The sequence below is a fragment of the Taurulus bubalis genome (genome assembly GCF_910589615.1).
Source record: "Taurulus bubalis genome assembly, chromosome: 2".
Lineage (NCBI taxonomy): Eukaryota > Metazoa > Chordata > Actinopteri > Perciformes > Cottidae > Taurulus > Taurulus bubalis.
This window is the reverse complement of record NC_136590.1, coordinates 20548883-20571205: the sequence shown is the minus strand read 5'-3', so window position 1 is coordinate 20571205 and position 22323 is coordinate 20548883. Positions and strand designations below refer to the sequence as shown.

Below are 22323 nucleotides of genomic sequence, written 5' to 3'. Positions count from 1 at the left end.
TGCTGTGTAGGAAGTAAATGAGTGAAAGAGCGACGGATTTGGGACGCAACCCACGGCATCGTGATACTACGAGCTTCCATCCGCGGTTTAATTTCACACCAATGCATGCTCTGACACGATCAAGGCTCAGAATTCCCCGTCGTCATTGTTGTTGAACACTGAAACTCTCCTTTCCATTCATTTACAGATCTTTGTTGTGTGTTGAGGCAACACCTGTGGACATAAAGACAAAAACAAACGTCATAAAAGCTGTCCTTTGTGTGTGCATTGATGGATTTGATTAATTCATCTCAATGAGCCCTCTTAACCCTCCTGCAATCTGTGGTGTTTTTTGCTCCCCCCGCCACAGTTTTCTCTCCGTAGCCTTGATCTTCACGACAATATAAAAGTGCTGCACCTCAATGGAACTGGCACAACCAGAGAAGCAGAACTCCAAATATCACACTTTTAAGCTTAGTTTCGGTTGCCCTTTTTCACACCTGATATGTTCAAGGACCGTCGAAAAGATAAAAATCTGATGGTGATGAAGTTTCTTTACAGCTTCTAGCTGTGATGAACGGTGTAGTTTGGAAATTGTTTAAAGATTTAAAGAAGGTTAATGGGGAGCAAATAGTTATGTTTGCAATGAGGCTTGTTTATCCCATCCATCGATGGCCTTGCCGCTCCAGAGAAGCACTCCAGAACCCATTCCCCATTTTTCTGCACAATAACGATCCCACAAGTGGGACATTGACACCTGTGAGTAGAATGAAATGGCACACAATCTTTTGAATCAAACATCCTGGACTGCGGAATTCACGGGGGCTGGTGTGAGCTTGTTAACGTTGTTGTTGTCGAGCTTGTTTATTACTGTCTTCATGTCCTCCACGCCGTGGGCCCAGCCATATGTGTGAGCAGGAGCTCTGTGGCTACACTCTCACTCCAGTCAAAGCCAATCAGGAGCAATTGAGACACAAATACCTGTTATTACCACTGCATCAGCAACCGCCTTTCATTATCCACCAGCCAAACAAAAGTCCTTCAAATCACGGTGTGGGAGAGAATATCACTTGAATGCAGTGGCTCAACTGTCAGTAGTGTGTTTATTCAACTTTTCAATTTGGGCCGACGGTCCGGCACCCTTATTCTCCACATTGGTGCAAATAAAGCACAGCGAGTTCACAGTGCGATGTGGACATGGAGAGAGAGAGCATGCATGCTCTGGCAGTCTTGCTGTTTCTATAGCAACAGCAGGAAAATAAACGGCTGTGGTTATTGGCGGCTCGCCTGCTGCTGAAGGGACTCTGGTCAGTGTGTCTGTATCGATGGCTACAGCGCGTCTGTTTGTAGGTTGCTGTTAGCTTTGGTTTGAAGGATTCCATGCTCCTCTACCGCAGCTCGTTCAGTCATCCCTCCCAAGCAAGCACATCAGGGTCGTGGCAACGGGGCAGTCAAGCAAGTGGAGACCAGGGTATCAATGCATCCTTACCAGATGCTCAGCATTTCAGCACCTCTTCAGATTTCTAAAACATTTGGTGGATGAAATCCAAACCACATGCTGGTCGGACTAAAACAAGAGTCTAAAGGTCTTGATGGTATTTTTAGTTTGTGTAGATTTATGCTCCATTGCAGACGCCCGCGGCGTCATGAAAGTGTTTGCGTATCGAGGTGATCGGATGAGATGAAGATGAAATGTGAGCAGAGCCCTCTTGACTTGAGTCCAGTTTGATTGATTTGCCTTCCTCACTTCCGTTTCTCTTCTCGCACTCCGATTGGCTGAAGCTGAACAGCCAATCGGAGTGCTTTCTATCTGCGACGGGCTCTGCCGACAATTCAACATGCTTAATCAGCAAGGGTGGACAACGATGCGAGACGCACTGTAAAAATAATCAAATGAAATATATGTATGTGATGACACAAACATAATTTGCAAGTTGGATTATAAACCGAATACATGTGAAAATAGAGTGGCTGATTATCTCACACACAACAAGTCATATACATCAATCCCATATTAACCAGTGCATTAGTGGCTGCCTACACACTGTGCTAACACAAGGAAGAAGATACCATGAGAGAGTACTGATGAAACAAACTAAATAGGCCACTAAAGGGCAGAAGGGACAAAATATTATTAAAAAAAAAGGCAATAGAATGCATGTCAGCTCTTTGGATATTGAAATTATGAAAGAATTAAACTGTACATCCATCCAAGTACAGAGTATGAGACAGCCCTCCGTCTGCAGTCATGGAGACCACTGATGCCGTGCCTGTATCATTGTTTATATAGACTGCCTATCAACTATTTTCATGCTCAATAAACTTAATAAAAATATTTGACCAGAATTCCTCCCATCAGCCCGGGACTTTGAATTCCTCCAGGACACCCAGGATTGTGAACTACATTCAACCACAAAGTGCAGTGCGACGATGGTCAAATCCCCCCCACACACACCCCCTTCCTTGCAGCCATTAATGGCAATCCATTGCCCTAAAAGAAAAGTACGTAAAGCAAATGTATAGCAGCGCCGTGTGTGATTTGTTTTGTCAACACCTCTTTATACCTGATTAATCTAGAAACCTGGGAAACCTACAGGAACTCTGCCAAATATAACGTAGAGAGAGAGCGAGAGAGGTGTCCTGCTATAAATTGATCGAGTCGTTTTTTCTTGCACACAGAGTCCTGTCAGGGAGAATATATGGTCTGCTGCTTAGAACAGAGAGAGTGGACAAACTGCCCTTGTTATTGTGCGTGTGCGTGTGCGTCCGTCCGTGTGTCCGTCCGTCCGGGTAGAAAGAGAGCTCTGTTGGTGTCAATGCACAGTAGCCACACAGACATGTAGCCTTAGTTATGGAGTTTATCTCACCACTGAGGTGAAGACCACAACATGGTTCAACGTTAATTGTGGGTCACAAATCTAAAACCAAAGTACGTTTTTACTTTGCTCTAAATGGCTAAGTTTACATGCACCAAATATTTGTTGTTGTGCCCTCATTCCGAAAAAGACAATATTACAAATCAGCTGTTAACTTGGCTAAAAGACATGCGGCCAAGCGTATTCTGATTAACGCCCTGGGTCGCGTCCTCCTCGCCAGTGAATGCCAGTGAATCCCACGTTGACGCCATTCTGGGCTGTTGGACAGGTCGTTTATTAAGTCAAAATACAGAAAAGGGAAATGGCAGGAACCATTCTGCTTCTTTGAGTAAAAATATGTTTTTTTCCATCAGTGTGCGGACACACACTCCCTCTTTCATTCCCTCAACCACCTTAGCTAAAAGGTTGACTGTGATTATTTGCGCATATCCAATAACCTGTTGATATGCAAGTCCTTCACAATGTTTAAAGTAGGTGTGCTTCTCCTTCCTTTAGGACATGCATTTCTGCTGCAGCTTTGCAAACTGTTGGCTGGTTCATGAACAAAGAGTTGCTCATAACAGGAAAGAGGCTTCGTGTCACAAAGTGCCATTAAAACCCTCTATTGAGGCGGATGTTCTGAGTGAGCTGTATACATTTCCAAAGAATGCTCCTAAAAGCAGAATAATATGGACGTATCCCATGTCTCAATCAGAAAATGCTCCATTTAGAATCAGACCTAATTCAGAATATCCAAACGGAATATGATGTTTACATGAGCCACATGCCATGGGGGATATTGTCATGTTTGGAATCCTAGTGGAACATGAGTGTGTATGTAGTCCCAGTATGTAGTCATTGTCTCATAGCTCTTTTGTTTAATCTACAGATAGTAGTGTGTTCTATTCTGTTCTTCAGCAGTGCAGCGTAAAAAACCCACATCCTAAAGTCACTAACGTTTAAACAATGTATATTTTGTACATTGCAAATACTTTTTTTCATCTCTGCGCAAAAGAAGAGTGTTGTGGTGTTGTGGAAACCTGCACTGGACCAGAACAGGGAACCAAACCCCACATTACCCTGAACCGCTGCAGGAGATTACAGGGGAAACATTGAGTCACTGTCTCATGTTCCAGTGGATTTAGACTCTGGGTCAGAAGCTAGCAGCCGGTCGTAGCAGCAGAGAAATACATTTCCCAGATTGTTCTGCTGTAACAGATGATGGCTTTTAACTGGGGGGAAACTGGGAGTTTGCTGTGTGTAAGCCTCTGTATACTTTGGACTCTTCCCTACTGCCATTTTGGTTTTGAGTGTAAAATCCACTTCACAAGCGTGTGGGGATCGTAGGACCCAGACAGAGAAGCCGGAGACCACCTGTAGGCTTTCAACAGGAAACGGAGCGATTCAATGCTTTGGTGTGTTCTACCACACACACTAATCCAAAAGGCCTGCGTTACGGCTGCGTCCATTCGCTCATTCAAACCACCTTTAAGTTCCTTTGAAGCGGGAAGACGCTGTCCCACATCCAGGCGGGACCGTCAGTGTTGTTACAATGTTTCCTGGTTTACTGAAAGAGTAGTTGGGGTGACTTGCCATGTGAATGTGACTAAAATGAGAGGCTTCATGTTGTGCGTTCTCTCTCCCCGCAGGCTGTGTTTTGGGACTCTGTATCCTGCATACTACTCGTACAAAGCTGTCAAGACCAAAAACGTCAAGGAATATGTAAGTACACGAGCGCCACTCGGCATTTGTGTGGACGACCCGCTTGGTGTTTGTATGAATCGACCCCAAACGTACACATGGACACTAAGCCCAACCTGCATTTAGCCATGCATGCAAAAGCTAATCAGATATTGAGTTTTCACTAACCTAAATTTTTTTTTTTTTACAAACCAGAAAGTTGTATTCCTGAGTGAAATAATGTTAAATATGTATAATTTTTGTTGTGTAATGCTAAATCTCCAGTGCAGAGTTTATTTTTCTGTTTTGACCATTTGGTCTGCAACTGAACAGTTATTAGTTGATCTTTTTGTATTTCTATTTGTCTTCGTCCACCTCTTTAGTGCTGAGAGCGTTGCATTCATCTGAATGGAAACGGAAGCGTCATTTTGTTTGTGTCCATTGGGCGGTCCTCGACCAAAGAAATTCTTAGTCGACTAACACCGATGAATTTCTCTTCAAAGAATCAGACAAAATCACCACTTCACTGGAAATGTGCAAACACGTTGCTTGCATGAAAAAGAGTAGAAAAACTAATTGGCTAAATAAATCTCAGTCTACTAAGACAACAGGACTCATCTCAAACTAGTACTAGAACGTACATGATGTGGCCCAACATGCCAGTTTCTATTCGTGCAATTTTGCACTCTGTTTATTGTTAAATGTTATGCACCTCCCGCCAGGACAAAATGTGAAAACATACATGGCAATAAATGGTTCTGATTTTGAATTGTGCTTTACACGTCATTTATTTACCGAGTTGAATTCTCGAGTAAGCAGACCAAAATGAAATGATAAAAAGTTGCCCCATGAATAAACAGAAAGCATCCCGGGGGAGTAAGGGGTTACCAAAAAACGAAACTCAACACGGTATTGTCCAAGGGATAGTGTCCTCCTCTTCCTGGGAGCCCTTTCTCCTCCGAGCCGGTGGCAGTCCTCCTGCTAGTCCAGCTCCCCTCTTCCTTGTGCTCTCCCGTCTGTCCTTTATCAAGCATCCCAGCCCTGTCTCAATTAGGGGCCTTAAGCACCTGCAGCTGGGTACATCGTGAGGCAGTCTGGGAGATGTAGTGTCGCCCACGGCAGCCATTTTATGGGGTGGGCGCGGCTCAGTGGGAATGTAGCGTCCCTCCAAAACCTGTCCCCTTGTGATGCCACATATCCCTCTCCCCGGGCCTGACGTCCTCGGCAGGGTGAATGAGGACCAGAAGGCATCACGGCGGGACGGGGCATCTGCGTTCCCATGGCGCCGTCCCGGCCTGTGAATGACAGAGAAATTAAAAGGCTGGAGGCTTAAAAACCACCTAGTCACCCTGCTGTTGGTTTCATTGTTTTTTGCCATCCATTGCAAAGGTGAATGATCTGTCACCAGAGTGAACCTCCTTCCCAGCAGGTAATATTTGAGGGTTTCCAGGGCCCATTTTAAGGCTAGGCACTCTTTCTCCACTGTGGCATAGTTCTTCTCTCTCTGCAGCAACTTCTGACTCAAATACAGAACAGGGTGTTCCTCACCTTCCTTTATCTGGGTGAGCACCGCGCCCAGACCCACCTCAGAGGCATCTGCCTGGACGACAAACTCCTTGAAGTCAGGGGCAATAAGGACTGGTTTCGAACACAAGGCCCTCTTCAGGTCGCCAAATGCTTCTTCCGCCGCCGAGGACCATGTCACCATACGTGAGTGTTTCTTGGTAGTCAGATCTGTGAGAGGGGCCGCTATCACAGAGAAGTCAGGAATGAAGCGTCCGTAATAATTGGCAAGGCCCAAAAATGATCTCACCTGCTTTTTTGTCAAGGGTTTTGGTCAGTCTTGAATGGCACACAGTTTTGCCTCCTGGGGTTTTACCAGGCCCCCCCAGATGGTATACCCCAAGTAGTTGGTCTCTCCGAATCCCAGCTTACACTTTTTGGGGTTCGCGGTCAAGCCTGCCTGTCGGAGGGAGTCCAGGACCTTTTGCACACGTGGTAAGTGGCTTTCCCAGTCTTGGCTTTGAATCACCACATCATCCAAATAGGCCGCTGCATACTCTCGATGGGGTTTCAGTACCTGATCCATCAGGCGCTGGAAGGTGGCGGGAGCTCCAAACAGGCCAAAGGGCATCATCCGGTACTGCCAAAGACCTCCCGGGGTGGCAAAGGCAGTCTTCTCCTTTTGATTCTGCAGACAAGGGAACCTGCTAATACCCTTTGGTGAGATCCAGGGTTGTTAGGAATCGGGCCTGGCCCAGGTTTTCAATCAGCTCATCTACACGAGGCATGGGGTATGCATCACATTCAGACACTTCATTTACTTTTCTGAAATAATTACAAAAACGGATGGTTTTGTCCGGCTTGTCTGCCAGGACGATAGGGCTTGACCAGGCACTCTTGGACTCCTCAATCACGTTCAATGCCAACATCTTCCTTACCTCCTCGTCAATCAGCTTCTTGCGGGCCGATACGGCTTTTGGTTAACAGTTTTCCCTGACTGAGTACGTACTTCATGTTCCACTAGGTGGGTGCAGCCTGGGAGGGATGAAAAGACATCCTGATTACCTTCCACCAGCTCCTTTGCCTGCTGCAGCTGGTGAGGGGAGAGGTCCGGGCCAAACTGCACTTCGTCCCGGGCAGGTTCTTTCAACTCTCTGGGGGAAAGACAATTGAACAACGCCTCTTGATCATGCCATTTCTTTAGGAGGTTAATATGGTATATTTGCGCACCTTTCCTCTTCCCCGGTTGCCGTACTTTATAATTGACTTCCCCAACCTTTTCAATTACTTCATATGGTCCCTGCCAAGTAGCCAAGAACTTACATTCCACGGTGGGAACCAGGACTAATGCCGTGTTCACACCAAAACAGTTGCGAATTTTCGCAACGCCACTTCGCCTATATCGCGCCGCAGGTGAAAAATTCGCTCTATGTGGTTAATCCGTTTTTTCGCAACCATCGCTGGGGAAAGGGGACGGGGCTTATCTCTGTGTCTTGAAAACATTTACTATTTCCTTCGTCCACCAGGTAAATAACCACTAGTTCTGCTTTATACTTGTTGAGGAAGTCCCACACACGTCGGAACATCAACCACCCCCGTGTCTGGGTTCATAACATTATCCGTAGTCACACACAGCTCCGACTCCTCCAGGACGAGTGTCTGAATGAAGCCGCTTCCAGCGCTCCTTCAGCGGACCAGCAGCAGTTTGATTCAGTAACGGCAGGACGGCGGTGATGCCGGGCGGAGCTTCTATCTCCGTGTTTGTGAAAGCATTTACTATTTCTGCCATTCAGCATTGAAATAACCTCTAGTTCTGCTTTATACTTGTTGAGGAAGTACCACACACGTCGGAACATCAACCGCCCCCGTGTCTGGGTTCATAACATTATCCGTAGTCACACACAGCTCCGACTCCTCCAGGACGAGTGTCTGAGTGAAGCCGTTTCTAGCGCTCCTTCAGCGGGCCAGCAGTTTCATTCAGTAACGGCGGTGATGCCGGGCGGAGCTTCTCAACGCTGATTGGCTTTCGCAACTCCGTGTCATGCGAATTATTCGCTGGAGTTGAAATATTTGAACGTCAGTGAAAAAGCGACCTTCGCTACCTAACGCGGCTGTGCATTGACTTAACATGTAATCTGGACGCGCGAATATTTCGCAACTGTTTTGGTGTGAACACGGCATAAGACTCTGTCTCCGGGGTTGAATTCTCTGGGTTGGGCTGCTCGGTTATAAGCTGCCCTCTGATCCCTCTGGGCCTTCTCCATGTGCTCCTTCACAATGGGGAAACACCGCTGCCATCCTGTCTCGCATCGCCCCCCACGTGTTCAATCATGGTACGATGGGGACAGGGTTGCTCCTCCCATGTCTCCTTGGCTATGTCTAGAAGGCCCTGGGGTTTGTGAGAATACAACAGGTCAAAGGGTGAGAAACCAGTGGAAGCCTGAGGAACTTCTCTTACCGCAAACAGAACATAGGGTAGCAGCTGTGCCCAGTTTCTTCCGTATTTGTCGATGGCCTTCCTCAGCATGGCTTTCAGGGTCTTGTTAAACCTCTCCACTAACCCATCTGTCTGGGGGTGGTACACCGAGGTTCTCACTTGTTTTACGTGCAAAAGCGCAGACAACTCCTTGGTGACTCTGGACATAAAGGGTTCCCTTGGTCGGTAAGAATCTCCTTTGGAATTCCTACCCGGCTGCTGAAGCGGAACAGTTCTTTTGCTATTTGTTTAGCATTTGCCTTTCTTAAGGAGACGGCTTCCGGGTAACGGGTGGCGTAGTCCACTATGACCAAGATGTACTGGTGTTTGAAGTCCTGAAAAAAGGTTGGACAATTCGTCAATATCTTCTCTCTCCGTCATCCGCACTTCAGCCCCAGTGCCCGCATTCTCCACCACCTGTAATGTCACGGGTTGTCCCTAGGGCCGCCTAGGGTGGGGTAGAACAAGAGAGAGCCAAATCTCGAGGATGTGGATTAGAATGCTGCATATTTGTTTAGAGGTGGAATGTGAGCTGAGCATTACTGCTGATAGTTCTGCAAGTGAAATCCATTTAAAAAGTGTCCTTGTTAATATCCGCATGAGCTCTGGGTTTGGATTGTACAGAAGTTGTAGTGGATTTGAACTGAGTGGCAGAGGGACAGACGGGACTCCTGGATTTTATCCACATACTTTTCATGGACTTGTTTTACGGCAATGTTTTTTTTTAATTCCCAGCTGGCAGTCCACCATTTGCACGGCAGTCATGTTGATGAAACACGTTCGTGTTGGCAGACTTTGGAAGCACTTTCCAACGTCATTCATAGCAGAATGTGAATTATTTCCATCTACAGGGTTACATGGGAACATATACATGCATATAGATGTGAGGGGCTTGGAGGTGTGTTTTTCCGTTGAAGTTGGCTGATGTAAGTAATGCCAGTGAGAGTGAAATCCCAGTCCTCTTGAGTTAGTAACACATTCACACACGGCTTAAACGCAGCCGCTCACAGATTGAGTGTTCAGCCTCGTCCTCTTTGTCTCGCCGGCTGCTTCTGTTGCCGTTAGTGATTCTCAAGTCCACCTCTTTTGTTGTGTCAAAGCAGTTTGATCGGTAAAAGCAAGAATGACAAGTTGCATGACAACTGTGGAGACTCATACAGTCTAATCCAATTGTCCTGCAATACATCCTCCTCCCTTCACGAACCTTACAGCTTGTGTTCACCAGAGATGAAGACTGGATCTCACCAGTCACGATCATCTAACCGAAACAAATTCACAAGACTGAATATTTTTTTTTCATTAAGCTCACACATGTGAAGGATTGGTGAAACGGGCCTGTGGCTGACTTCATATGACTTCAGCCACAGTGTGCCACTGCCTGAGGTTACTCCAGTTCTTGGCCAAGCTGGCTTCAAACGTTCATTTCAAAAGGCCCGGCCCTGTTTTTCATGCGTGTTGTTTTTTACTTCACTGTGTACTTCGGTGTGTGCATGTACACATACAGAACACGTGGGCACATGCTGACAGACATGCCTCCCAGTCCCAGTGTCTCGTAGAACACACTCGCCTCTGGTGAAAGTCAAACCAGTAGTCGAAGCCCTCGTCCAGATGCTTTCGTTCCTTTTGTCCTCCCAACTCATCCACATTACTGCCCACCATTCAGTCAGGATTGACATGGCGGTCCACTATCCCTCATTACATCTCTGATTCCCACCCACTGTTGACACAGGAACCATGGCATGTTGAATGAGGGCAGTTAAAGCCTCTGACCCCGAGGCAACGCGGTTCGACTCCGTTCTGCTTCAGACAAATTGGCCTCTATGCAGAGCGGTCTGGATCCCAGCGTGACATGAGCAGACTTGTCTGATGGTCTGTCTTGTTCCCGCCGAAAACCACAGAAGACGCCATGGACTGATTGTGGACACTGTGTGTTTGTGTGTCAGTTTAGATCGTCCTTATTTTTCAAGGACGTTCTGCTGCTGGACTGACTTGATGTGATGGCTCGGTTCCAATGGTGACGTTAATAATCACATATTTAGATTCAGTATGATGCGCTTACTGTCGAGGCCATCATTCTTCTCAATTGTGAAACAATATGTTTCATATAGAGTCCTAAATAAATCTCGATCACACATTTAAACTGTTCTGATGAGTAAAGATGCAATAACAAAAGTGAAAGAGCAGGAAAAACCCCACTGAGGTGGAATTACCAGTACTCCCATAGATCACATGGTAAAGTCAGTGTAGTTAGTGCAGTGGATGAGGGCGTGGCCTGTGGTGTTAATGCTTGCACACCTCACACACCCAAGTCACAGCTACAGAGGACAATACACCAGGGCCGGACTTTACCTCACGCGAGACTGAGCACACAGCTGTTTGGCAGAGGAAAACTGCCAAACAGCTGTAGATGCATTATGATGTTTAGATATGAAAAACTAACTCACTGCACCCTGAAATTACTTGCAAATGTCCTCTAAAGCGCTGAAAGAAACAGCAACTCAACCGTGTACATACTTACTGCAGTGTTTCCCCTAGCTTTACAGCTTCAGGGGGTGGGGGGGACACGGACAGACAGACAGACGGACATACTACATAGTGGTACCTCACAGTACTAGTGACTCCATTTGTGCTTTTATAAACAATAGAATAAAGAGGATTGCAATCCCTTTCAAGTAAACCAGATCGCTCCTTCAGACAAAAAAGAAAGAAAAGTGCTATCACTGTGTTAGAAAAATTAAAATAAAGTTAATCAAAAAATAACTAATATTGAGTTACTAGTAAATATCTTATTGTGGAAAACAATTAGTTATTTTCTAACTTTTAAGCACAAGGTGCGGAGTCGCACAGCTCATCAATAGGTTCGTTCGAGATGAGCCAGTTCTGCGGAGAATCGATCGGCGCGCAATGCATGCCGGTTAGATTTGTGTCCGACTTGCTCTGACGTCATGCACACATAGTCAACGATAATCCCACGAGAGCAAGCCAGCCGTCGATTTTAGAGCCAGGCGCCACAGTAGCTCTCCCCCGACTGCCTGGCCCAGTGCATGATGGGAAACACCTGGCTGTCGCCACATCAGAGAGCTGATTGGCTCTTAGATCTGACAGCAAACACCACGTGTTGGAGAAAATCCTTATTTTATGTGTAGTTATAATACTTAACGCTGGATTGTTGACTATTAGTCTCATGTTTAATCTAAAAACATATCTTGTGTGGTTGATAATACAAAATCGTATTTATATAACACAAATCTAAACCACTAGTAATGTAGTTCACAGGCAGACATAGAAAGAACAACGGATGCAGCTACACACACATTTCTACATAAATATATATTTATAAACACGTATGAATAAATCCAAACGTGATCTGTAAACTACAAGTAGACAAAAGTTCGGAACTAACAGGAAGTCATGTTTTCTCTGACTTCCTGTGTATACTTTGAAGGCAGCCTAAAACTGTCCGACTTGATCGCAGTTTAATGTCAACGCCTCCTGTTGTGGCCGCCTGCTCTCGTCTAGATTCCAGGCGAGGCGCAGCTCGAACGAACGAGCCTGTTGTCACTGCGGTTGCGCACGCAGGACCACTCCAGAGGCGCAAACGTGCCAGGTGTTTTGCCCGGCACGTTTTTGCCAAAGCGTTTTTGAAGTGGCTGCACTTTTAAAAGTCGCATCTGGTGTGATCGCGCTGATAGCTTAAACTAGTGATAGCTTAAAGCAGCAAATCCCATTGTGAAAAGCACGCGACATTCTCTCTCTCTCTCTCTCTCTCTCTCTCTCTCTCTCTCTCTTTCTCTCTTTCTTTCTCTCTCTCTCTCTCTCTCTCTCTCTCTCTCTCTCTCTCTCTCACACCTGTGTGCAGCGCGCATCGGGGCGGAACTCCGCCGTGCGCGACACTGAGCAGAGGAGTAGACACGCGACCATGTATCTACAAGCTGTCGTGTGGAAAAGATCAGTAACGTTTAGTTTGTTTAATAAGGAAAGTCTGGCGTAAGATATCTGCCGTTATAGAACAAATTACAGGTGGGCAGCGTTTTTTTATTATTATAATGGTAGGGGATACACTGTACTTTGTACTTCTACTTGAGAAGAAAGCAGCATTGTAGTACTACATTTACCTGATGGATGCAGATTGACTGAAATATGTTGCATCATCATTTGTCAATCTATCCAGCATCATATTAGAATTGAAAGCTCCACCTTGAGCAGACATGAAGTAAATGTCTGTCTTTTACTCTTCACCTGAAGAAAACATTTGAATTCCACACTTTTATCCCACCGTATTAATAGTTCATAGTTTTATTTCAGAGAGACTGTTTTGAGTACTCTTAATAAAAGCTGTTGAGTTGATTTAAGTTTTAATATGCAAGAAAGCAGCTATTTAGATTCCCAGTAAGTGGCCAGTTTATCCAGATAATAACCTGTTTGTTATCAGATATGTTGAGCATTCTTCAGTGAACCTACGGTGTGAACAGCCTGCTGGTAAAATCATATTTCATATTTCGAACCAAGCCAAGGAACTCGCAGTCGGCCGGGCCCGGCTTAGTAGGGCAACGTTATTAGTGTTATAAACAGACGTAGTTACCATATCTGGAATGTGGAGGAGTGATGTAGAGACGCTGTTTACGTCTCTGATGTGGCAGCAACCTGTCAATCACAGAAAAACCTGTGAATAAATCAAGAGAGAAGTAGAGTCACTCTGCAGAACCGGAGGTTGACGCCTGTTAGCATGCTACATGTTAGCATGCAGCATCCAAAGTGAACCGCAGTTGATGGGCGGCTGTCTGCTCTGCTGCTGACGACGTGTGAGCCAGCTAAGCACAGAGGCTCTGCCCTTCAGAGCACTGGGTGCTTGTTTATTTTAAAGTTTAGTAATGATTCTCCCTTAGCAATACACCGTCCAAGTGTAAGGCAGATCAGATGAGATGCAACGAACAGAGACTTCTGGCTTTATAGTTGGATGAGTCCACTCTGCAGAGAACACTTTCACTTTTTACATATTTCTTTCACTAGTTATTTCTGTTTTTCTTTGCAGTCGCTTTAAAGCTGCTGCCAACAGAGCTCAAAACTTCCTGCATGTGTTTCACATTAAAAAATCTACCAGGAAAGGGAGGGATGATGCCCTTTTAATGTAAAACAGCAGAGCAGCAGTGGTGGGTATGACGGGACTCTCTTGTGTATGCAGACACCCAGATGTAGTATAAACAGAACTGTATGTGTGTATTTTGTCCATGCCTGGTCTTGGAATAGATCCAGCCCTTACTCATGATCAGCGCAGAAAACGTTCCCAAATGAGAGGGGAATAATGGCCGTGAGATTAAAGATGTGCACACACCACTTGAAGGGTAATTTCATACATGTGTATGATCCACCACGTGGTTCTGCTTTGTTTGCAGTTTTCTGTACCCTAAAATCATTCAAACAAGAAGTCGGATCAATCACTCGACAAAACACACCATTTGAATTGAAGAAATTGTGATTGCTACTTTTACAATCAACACAACACAAATATATATATCAAAACACTGGCACTGAGGAAGATCTTGGTGCGATAATAGTGAGAATAAATGTGAAGCAAAATCAAAAACCATTCCGAAGCTTGTTTACAAGAGGCATAGCCAAGTATTTGGTGACATGTTAAAGACCAAACTATTGGCCGATTTAAACGAGATAATGTTCCGCTCATTGGTAGATAGTGAAAATAATCGCAGCCCTCTTTGCGCTTACGTTGACACGGTTGTTGTGTCAACGTTCAGCAGAATGAAACTCGCCCACTGATGGAGTGCAGCATGGGCGGCCCCTATTGGTCCGTCTCCTCTGCTGCCCCCCTCCTCTGTCTACTAAGTTTAACATTACAGAGGGCCCTTTGGCTGTAAAGAGCTGATGTCAGGTGTTTTTTCTTTTTTCTTCCCCTTTCTCTTTTAATGGAGGGCAGTTATTCAAAGACTGGACCAGTAAATGTCTGCTATTGCCTCAGGAAGGCAAAATGGCTGCTGTATATTTCACTGAGGTCACCTCTTAATGTCTTCCCCCGCTGATGAGATGAAGGATGGAGGGAGGGAAGAAAAGAAAGAGAGAAAGAAAGAAACCTGCTCTCAGAGAGAAAAGAAAGGGGGTATGAAGTTGAAGATGAAAGGAGAGAGGTTGAAGAGATACAGAAGCAGTGGAGGCACACAAATGGGCTGAAATGTATAAATTAGATGTCTTCTCTGTCTCACTTGCTCAGTTTCACCCTTTCCACCTTTACATTTATCATTCCTCTCTCTGGGTGTGTGTGGGGAGTTCACCATGAGGTCACCAATTAACCAATCCAGCAGAAATGTGAGTCAGATGTGAGTGTGTGTGAGAGTGATTCTGAGAGTTTGTGTGTGTGTGTGTCTGTGTGTCTGTGTTTTGTGTGTCTCTCTCTTGTTCTCTCGCTCTCAAACACAGACTTTACTACACATGCACGCGCGCGCAAGCTGACATTTCATTAGCTAGTGTCAGTGTGTGCTCAGTCATGCAGCAGCGGTCGGTTCTGGCTAATACCACTAGCCTGCCATGTGACCGTCTGCCCGCCCGCCACTGTCTACCGCCGGCTTTGATATGGAAATCCAGCGCAGAGGAGCCTGGAAAGCCCTCGACGAGGGAAGGAGGGAAAGGGAGAGCAGCGAGAACGGCAGAATTCAGCATAAAAGCAAAGAGATCAAGGCGACGGGCCTGAAAGGAAAAGAAGTGCAGGGATGAAAGAAAAAGAGAAGAATACGAACCTCAAATCCCGCATCTCTTACCAAGAATTGTCTGTTGGCTTTTTGTTCAATTTGAATAAACACATTTGTGAAATCTCTCAATCCATTCAACAGGACAGAACAGTCTCAGTCAAGAGAAACGTAACAAACATAATATTAAACACAAGCAATTAAAGACAAAGGAAAAAAAACTATATAAACACAATCAAGAAACTAAATCATTATTTACATAGGGGAAATATTCAAACAACAAAAAAAGATATATCTATAAACTTATGAAATACACATATTTTATCTTAATAGTAACGATACGTTCTTTCCCTACCAAAACATCTGGAACTGGAGGACACTCCCACACACAATTAACCTGCATCCTCTCTACTGGCCAGCAGGGGGCAACTCCTCTGGTTGCAAAAAATAAGTCTGATTGTATAGAAGTTTATGAGAAAAGGACTACATAAATTATGGTCTATTTAGAGTGAAATAGACCATAAAGAGTATGCTTTATGGCGGAGGTACATGGTGATTGACAGGTCGCTACCACGGCTGTGAGTTGTCAGTGTTTTTGTCTTCGAACTGTTCCCTTCATGTCGGTAGCACTTTAAGGCCACTGATATTGCTCGTGGTGTAGTATATTTATAAACGATACTCAGCCCGAGCAGCAGCACAAAGCTGGGCTGCTAGTAGCTGTGTGAAGGTAAACTGACGTTACTGTGAGGAACTTGGTTATGAAACAGAGGTTTACAAAAGGGAATCTGGTGCTCGGAAACACTACCACCTTCGTCCACAGGGTCCGCCAAAACCAACACAAAATGAAAGTTCCTTTAAGAGGTCTGGGACGCTTTTTGTTCAGATCAAGCAGACGGGGCTTTTCTGAAGTGTGGCGCTCCATTGTTCAGTATGCTCTCCGTTTGTGTGTCTGTGTAGGTACGATGGATGATGTACTGGATTGTGTTTGCCCTCTACACTGTGGTGGAGACCATCACCGACCTCACACTGACATGGTGAGTTAAACAGATACATACATACATACATACATATATACATACATGCGGTCGTATATACAAAATTCACGCAGCCATCTTACTTAATCATGGTCTTAAACTTTCTTCTGGTCTGTACATGGTGTTATTTGATAATAATGTTGATGTATGCAATTCCAGTGTATTAGAAAGGCCTTGTAATAATGAGAATGAAAGATGTGAGAATATGTAGGACAGATAAATGAAAGACAGTGTTGTGGGAAACCGCCATTTAAAGAAACAAGCATTTCTGGTGCAGGCAATGTGGGGGTTGAAGCATCGCACTACTATTTTGTTATGCTCATTGTGATGCTTTATTTGTATAATCTGCACCTCATGAGCTGTGCCCAAATGAAGCCCTTGTTAATGTTAGACTGCTCCAACATTGTGTGTGTGTGTGTGTGTGTGTGTGTGTGTGTGTGTGTGTGTGTGTGTGTGTCTGTCTCTGTCTCTGTCTCCAGGTTTCCTCTGTACTACGAGCTGAAGATAGCCTTCGTGATCTGGCTGCTGTCCCCCTACACAAGAGGAGCAAGTCTCATTTACAGGAAGTGTCTGCACCCTCTGCTGTCCTCCAGAGAGAGGGTAAGATCATCCATCCAACCATATGCGTATTTCCTGTTGGGAATATTACAGCTGCACTACTTGTTGCACTTGATGAAATTGTCTGCTAGAAAAGTTATTGATCGTCTCCACTGCAGGAAATAGATGAGTATATCGTGCAGGCCAAAGAGAGGAGCTACGAGACCATGGTGAACTTTGGCAAGCAGGGACTGAGCATCGCAGCCACCGCCGCCGTCACTGCAGCCGTCAAGGCAAGTGCCACTGGCTTCCACTCTGCCTTCTGTTTGATACTCGTTTAAGCTGCTACTGTGTTTTACTGAAGATGCCGCTCTGTATTTGCCCCAAAAAATTCCCAATACTATGGCGAGACAGTTTATAGCCTTCAGTATACCTGACTCTTGTGGCATTTCATCAAATTAGGACAACATTTCTCATAAATACCACGGCTTCCCGTCACCACTCCCTCGCCTCTCGGTCTTTACTGAATAGGATTTTTCCTCATTTTATTTCCTATCTGACTGTGTGTGAAAGGGTGTTCTCCTCATGCAGTAAAGCAATGCAGCAGACTGCTTCACTAAATTGGAACAGAGTGTACTCTCCCGGCTGGCGGAACCACTCTCGGAGAACACACACGCGCAGATGTCGTGTGATTGGTGTGTCAATGAATGCAGGAGAGTTGCTGCAGCCAATCGTGAAGAAGATCTTAACTTCGCTCATGCTAATGTGTCTGCTGTGAGCGTGTCTCTCCTGCAGCTACCACTCACTGCTGTGTGTGTGTGTGTGTGTGGGGCGGAGGGGGTCAGCGTCGTGTGAATACCTGAATGTGTGTCAGATAATCCCTATTGATCTCCTATTTTAGGCCTCACTGCACTGAGGTAATCCCAGCCAGTGGGCATCTACTATTAAAAGTTCACAGCGGATTGAGCTTGATCGAGAATATGGTTCAGTAAATAAGAGAGATAAGATTGTGAAGGAAGGAGCATGATATATTTGATACACTTACATGCACACTAGTGTCCTGGGTTTGAGGCTTGTTCTGGTTTTGATCATAAATAGGACATGGTGCGTGTCAAAACCTGATGGGCACAATGCCAGTTTAAAGGGCACCTATCCTGCTCGTTTTCAGGTTCACACGTTTTTGGGTTCTCCTAGAACACACTTTATTTTTCTCAGAATTTCTGTCTTTCTGTCTTCCTGAAAAAGCCCCACCTGCTCTGATTGGCTTGCGATAGAACCACGATGCTACCTTTACAACGATAGTTATCAAGCTGTGGGTGGAGATACAATGTGGTTTCCATAGTTTTTAGCTCACAAAACAGCACATTCTGCCCAATGCCCCAAAAAATAGAATTTCTCCCTACGGAATGAATAAAGTATAGCTCCTCCAAAGTACTCCTTTTGAGAACTTGGCCCACTGTTACTCTTAAATTAAATTAGTTTGAAATGAAATGAAACTCCGAAGAAATTAATGTGTGTGTATATATTTTTTCTGGGGGGGTATTGGGCAGAATGTGCTGTTTTGTGAGCTGAAACTATGGAAACCACATTGTATCTCCACAAAGCTTGAGAACTATATATATGAACAAAGAAGCTCTGGATCAGATGGATCAATGCCAAGGGAGTGGCTCTGTGAACTAAAAGCACTGCAGTGTATGTGTCCTTATAGTGGTACCAGTGTGAGACTAGTAAAAGCCCTCCTGTCCCTGCTAACCTTAAACATGCCATTAATCACTGCTTCTCTCCGACATTCTACTCTCTCTTTCTCTAGCATGCTTTGTGTGTGTGTGTGTCTCTCTCTCGCTCTCTCTCTCTCTCTCTCTCATGCTCTGTGTCTCTCTCTTTATTTATCTGCCTCCTTTTATTTCTGTTTCCTCCTCTCGTCTGTGTTGCTTCTCATATTTCCTCTCCCTCTGTGTTTTATCATCACATTTTTAGGTCACAGTGCTATTTCAAATCCCGTAAAAGCTTTTTTTGTGTTTTTAAGCTGGAATTTGATTAACCTTGGCGTGTACAATACAACCAGCTGCGTCACACATAAAATCCATCTGTCTGAACACGGCCGACAGACTGAGGCGAGCCGCTTAGAGAGCACTTTGAAAGATTTCAGCAAAGACTGCAGCCGCCCTTGCTGGTTTACAAATGCATCTCAGCCTTTTTAGCGTGCCGTTTTATTGAGTAAGAAACGCTCACACACATTTCCAGCTGCTATATGCGCCACCCTCCATTGTGCACACAGCATACATGCCTATTGATGTACATGCAGTCTGAGGCTCATCTGAAGTGCATCTGTGAAACCTCCACAGGTGGGAAGAAGCAGACCTGTTCTGTCCTTACTGCTTCCTTCAATTACAGCATATTAAATTTACTTAGCAGACGCTTGTATCCCAAGCAAACACAATAAGAGCATTTAACCACGATATACCAAAATAATAATAACATTTGACTGAGTAAATCATTAGCTTAGCATAATTGGATATTTACAACTCATTCAGAACTGTATTAAAACTGCTAACTCTGAAACACAGAATTTCTCAGTTTTATTTACACACAAATAAAAATACATACTTTTATTCATATTTGTTTTTTCATTTTTTTTATAAATGTTGCTAGCCTGTGACCAGTGACTTCTGGTTGATGATCAATGTTATTAAAAGGCATGTTCTTGCTACGGAATCTTTTTCTCAAACTACTTTGCTGTGATTGGCTGATTATTTGCCGATTAGCAACGTGCAAAGAGTCTTTGGATGAATAGCAAGCTGGCTAGTTAACTAGCTAGCCAGTAGGACTAGCCAATCACAGCCCAGTAGGGCAGGACTAGGGGAACTCTCTTGGGGGTTAAAGCGTTTCTGCTGGTGGTGTTAACTGTAAATATTGTGAAAAATGTATCACTTCTTCTGGCTTCTGCTCCTCGTGTGGTTTCTGTTCCTTTTATTATCATTTGGTCAGGATGATGTTGTGGTTCTGCCCCAGACTGCCCATCAGCTAACCTCTTGTGACTTTGTTTCTCTTTCTCTCTCTGTACTGACGTCCTTCTTTTTTCAGGGTGTGTGTGCTTCGTCAGGCTTCTCTGGGAGATAAAACGCGTCAGTGTAAGCAGCATGGACAGACTTTTCTATTTCACACCAGCACTATTATCCCATGACACCATGTTTCCTCTATCCTTCGATTTTTCTGTTCTTTTACCAGACCTGGTTGCTGAAAATACATCTTGGTGTTTATTTCCATCTTGTTCTTAGTGTTAAAGAATCAACAATTTAGCATTTACAAATACGTTAAACTCTTTGTTTAGAATCTAATTGTTCTTAATTCATATCCCTTAATTGCAGGATTTTTCATCTTTTTTTCTTTTACCCGTGCTTAAACCTTTCATTTCATGATAACACTCAACGTGTTCTTCCTGTTTCTGTTTTTTTGTTCCTCCAATGTTGCTGTTTCTCATTTTGTGAACTGTTTCCATGACGATGTCTTCATCATTGTAGAATTATATCCCTCATGATCATAGCATTTGATCTGCTTCAGTGCTGAATTTGGAGTGAACGTTATTGATTTATCTCACCAACCCTGTGACCACTGGTCAGTCCTTTGTGGAGTGAATGCTCAGATACTGAATGTTGGTTTAGCTTTGGCCAAAGTGAACCACCTAAAATGTCAAACTAGTCCTAATGTAGAATCAGTGGAAAATGCACAATAATCACGATGTGGTTATGCAATGAAGGTTAAATGTTCTTCTGTGACTTCTGACCCCAGCATTTGTCATGTAATATTCAGACATTGGCAGCACACTGTCATTTTTTTTCAGTAGTGGCCACTGTGAAGGAAATACATTTTAATTTAAAATGTTTAATTTGTTTTGTCTAAGAACAAAATAAAATGTATTTAGAACTAAGACAACAAGTCAATAGCAGTAATGTTTACAAGAAAACTAATAATAATTCTCAAGTCGGTAAACCCTAAGATTTATTTGAATACTCCGTGAACCAAAGCCTGAAAGTTCAAAGCAAAACGATGAAACGCTCAGTGTACTTTACGAGTCTCTTGAAATGTCACATCACAGACTTTTCTACCACACACATTGAGTTTGTTTCTGACTGCAACAAGAATCAAACCTCCAGATATTCAGACGTTTCACCGTCTGTAGAAGTTGAGGGGAGTAGCTGGTCATTAGTGTTCAGTCTGACACTCACTTCATCGGTGTGTTAGATCTTGTCCTTTGGTTCAGAGAGTTCTGAAGAGCTGTTTGCTGCTGATGTAGTATTGACGTGTGTGTGTGTGTGTGTGTGTGTGTGTGTGTGTCTCACAGGGTCAGGGCGCCATCACAGAGAAGCTTCGTAGCCTGAGTATGCACGACCTCACACAGATTAGCCGGCAGGACAACGGAGAAGGAAACCAACTCTACCAGTACAGCTCCCACTCAGCCAACCCCGCCATCAGGAGGTCTCAGAGCACCGACGCTGCCGACGGAGATGGTAGTTCATACACACACACACACACACACACACACACACACACACACACACACACACACACACACACACAGTTATAATCGTTTAACGGTATTAAGAATGTCCGTTCTCTGTTCCGATGACATAGGGTAAATTGTGGGGTAAAGCCCAGAGTATCTCAGGAGGAACCCCACTGATTAGAGGGGACGGAGTCAAGACTGTAACACATGTATTTGATTTTAGCCTAACTTGTACAGGTGGACTCAGGAAAGTTTTCTTTGTCCTTTTTTGGCTTGGATAAATAGTGCCAATATAGCACAGTTTTAGACAAAGCACCCTGAATATTTCCTCACAAAATTCACAGAGATTATGCTCTCAATATCCCTGTGGTTTGTGTCAGTTTGCCACTTCAGCAGAATACTTTATTTTTTTATTTTTATTGTGTTGTCTTTGTAGGTTTCCTTCACCTCTATCCTCTTTTCTTCGATCAGATCTGCAGGCTGGCATGTCAATGAAAGGTGTGTGTGTGTGTGTGTGTGTGTGATGACTTCCCAGCAGACAGAGGAGATGAGATTGAGCGGGATGCTGGTGGAATGTCAAACACACACACTCAATCTCTCTGCTCTCTGTTCCTTCTGTCTATTTTTCTCTACAACACACACAGCCAGTGAGGCGTGGAGAGGGAGAGAGTAGGGGGATGGGGTGGAGGAGACGACTGAGATGAATGTATAGGAGGAGAGTGAAGATGTGAATTGGAAGAAGAGGTGGATGGACAGCGGGAGCGAGGGCTGGTGGACAGCATTAGCTTACTGAGAGAGGGAACGGCTGTATTATGTATTCAGCTCAGCCCCCCGGCAGAGAGATGAAGGGAGGAAGAGATGTTTTTACCCTCCAACTGCTCTTCTTTCATACGCTCCTCACAGCTGTGGAGGCTTTTTCTGGTGACATCGCACTCCCTCTGGTGGTCATGTTGGAGGTCCGCAGCTCTCTCGATGGCTTTCTCCAGATTATTGTTTCATTCAAACATGTGACTCAGAGGATTACTCTGGTAATATTACTGTCAACCAGCAGAGTAAAATC

At 44.6% G+C, this 22323-nt stretch overlaps 1 protein-coding gene across 1 annotated transcript in view; it reads left to right on the top strand.

The window, feature by feature from the left end:
* reep3b (receptor accessory protein 3b) overlaps positions 1–22323 on the top strand; it is a 36843-nt gene that overhangs the window by 8163 nt on the left and 6357 nt on the right. Inside the window, exons 2-6 of the mRNA XM_079214533.1 lie at positions 4484–4556; positions 16146–16222; positions 16702–16822; positions 16939–17052; positions 21102–21267. Coding sequence (XP_079070659.1) covers positions 4484–4556; positions 16146–16222; positions 16702–16822; positions 16939–17052; positions 21102–21267 — 551 coding nt within the window. The remainder of the gene's footprint in view (positions 1–4483; positions 4557–16145; positions 16223–16701; positions 16823–16938; positions 17053–21101; positions 21268–22323) is intronic.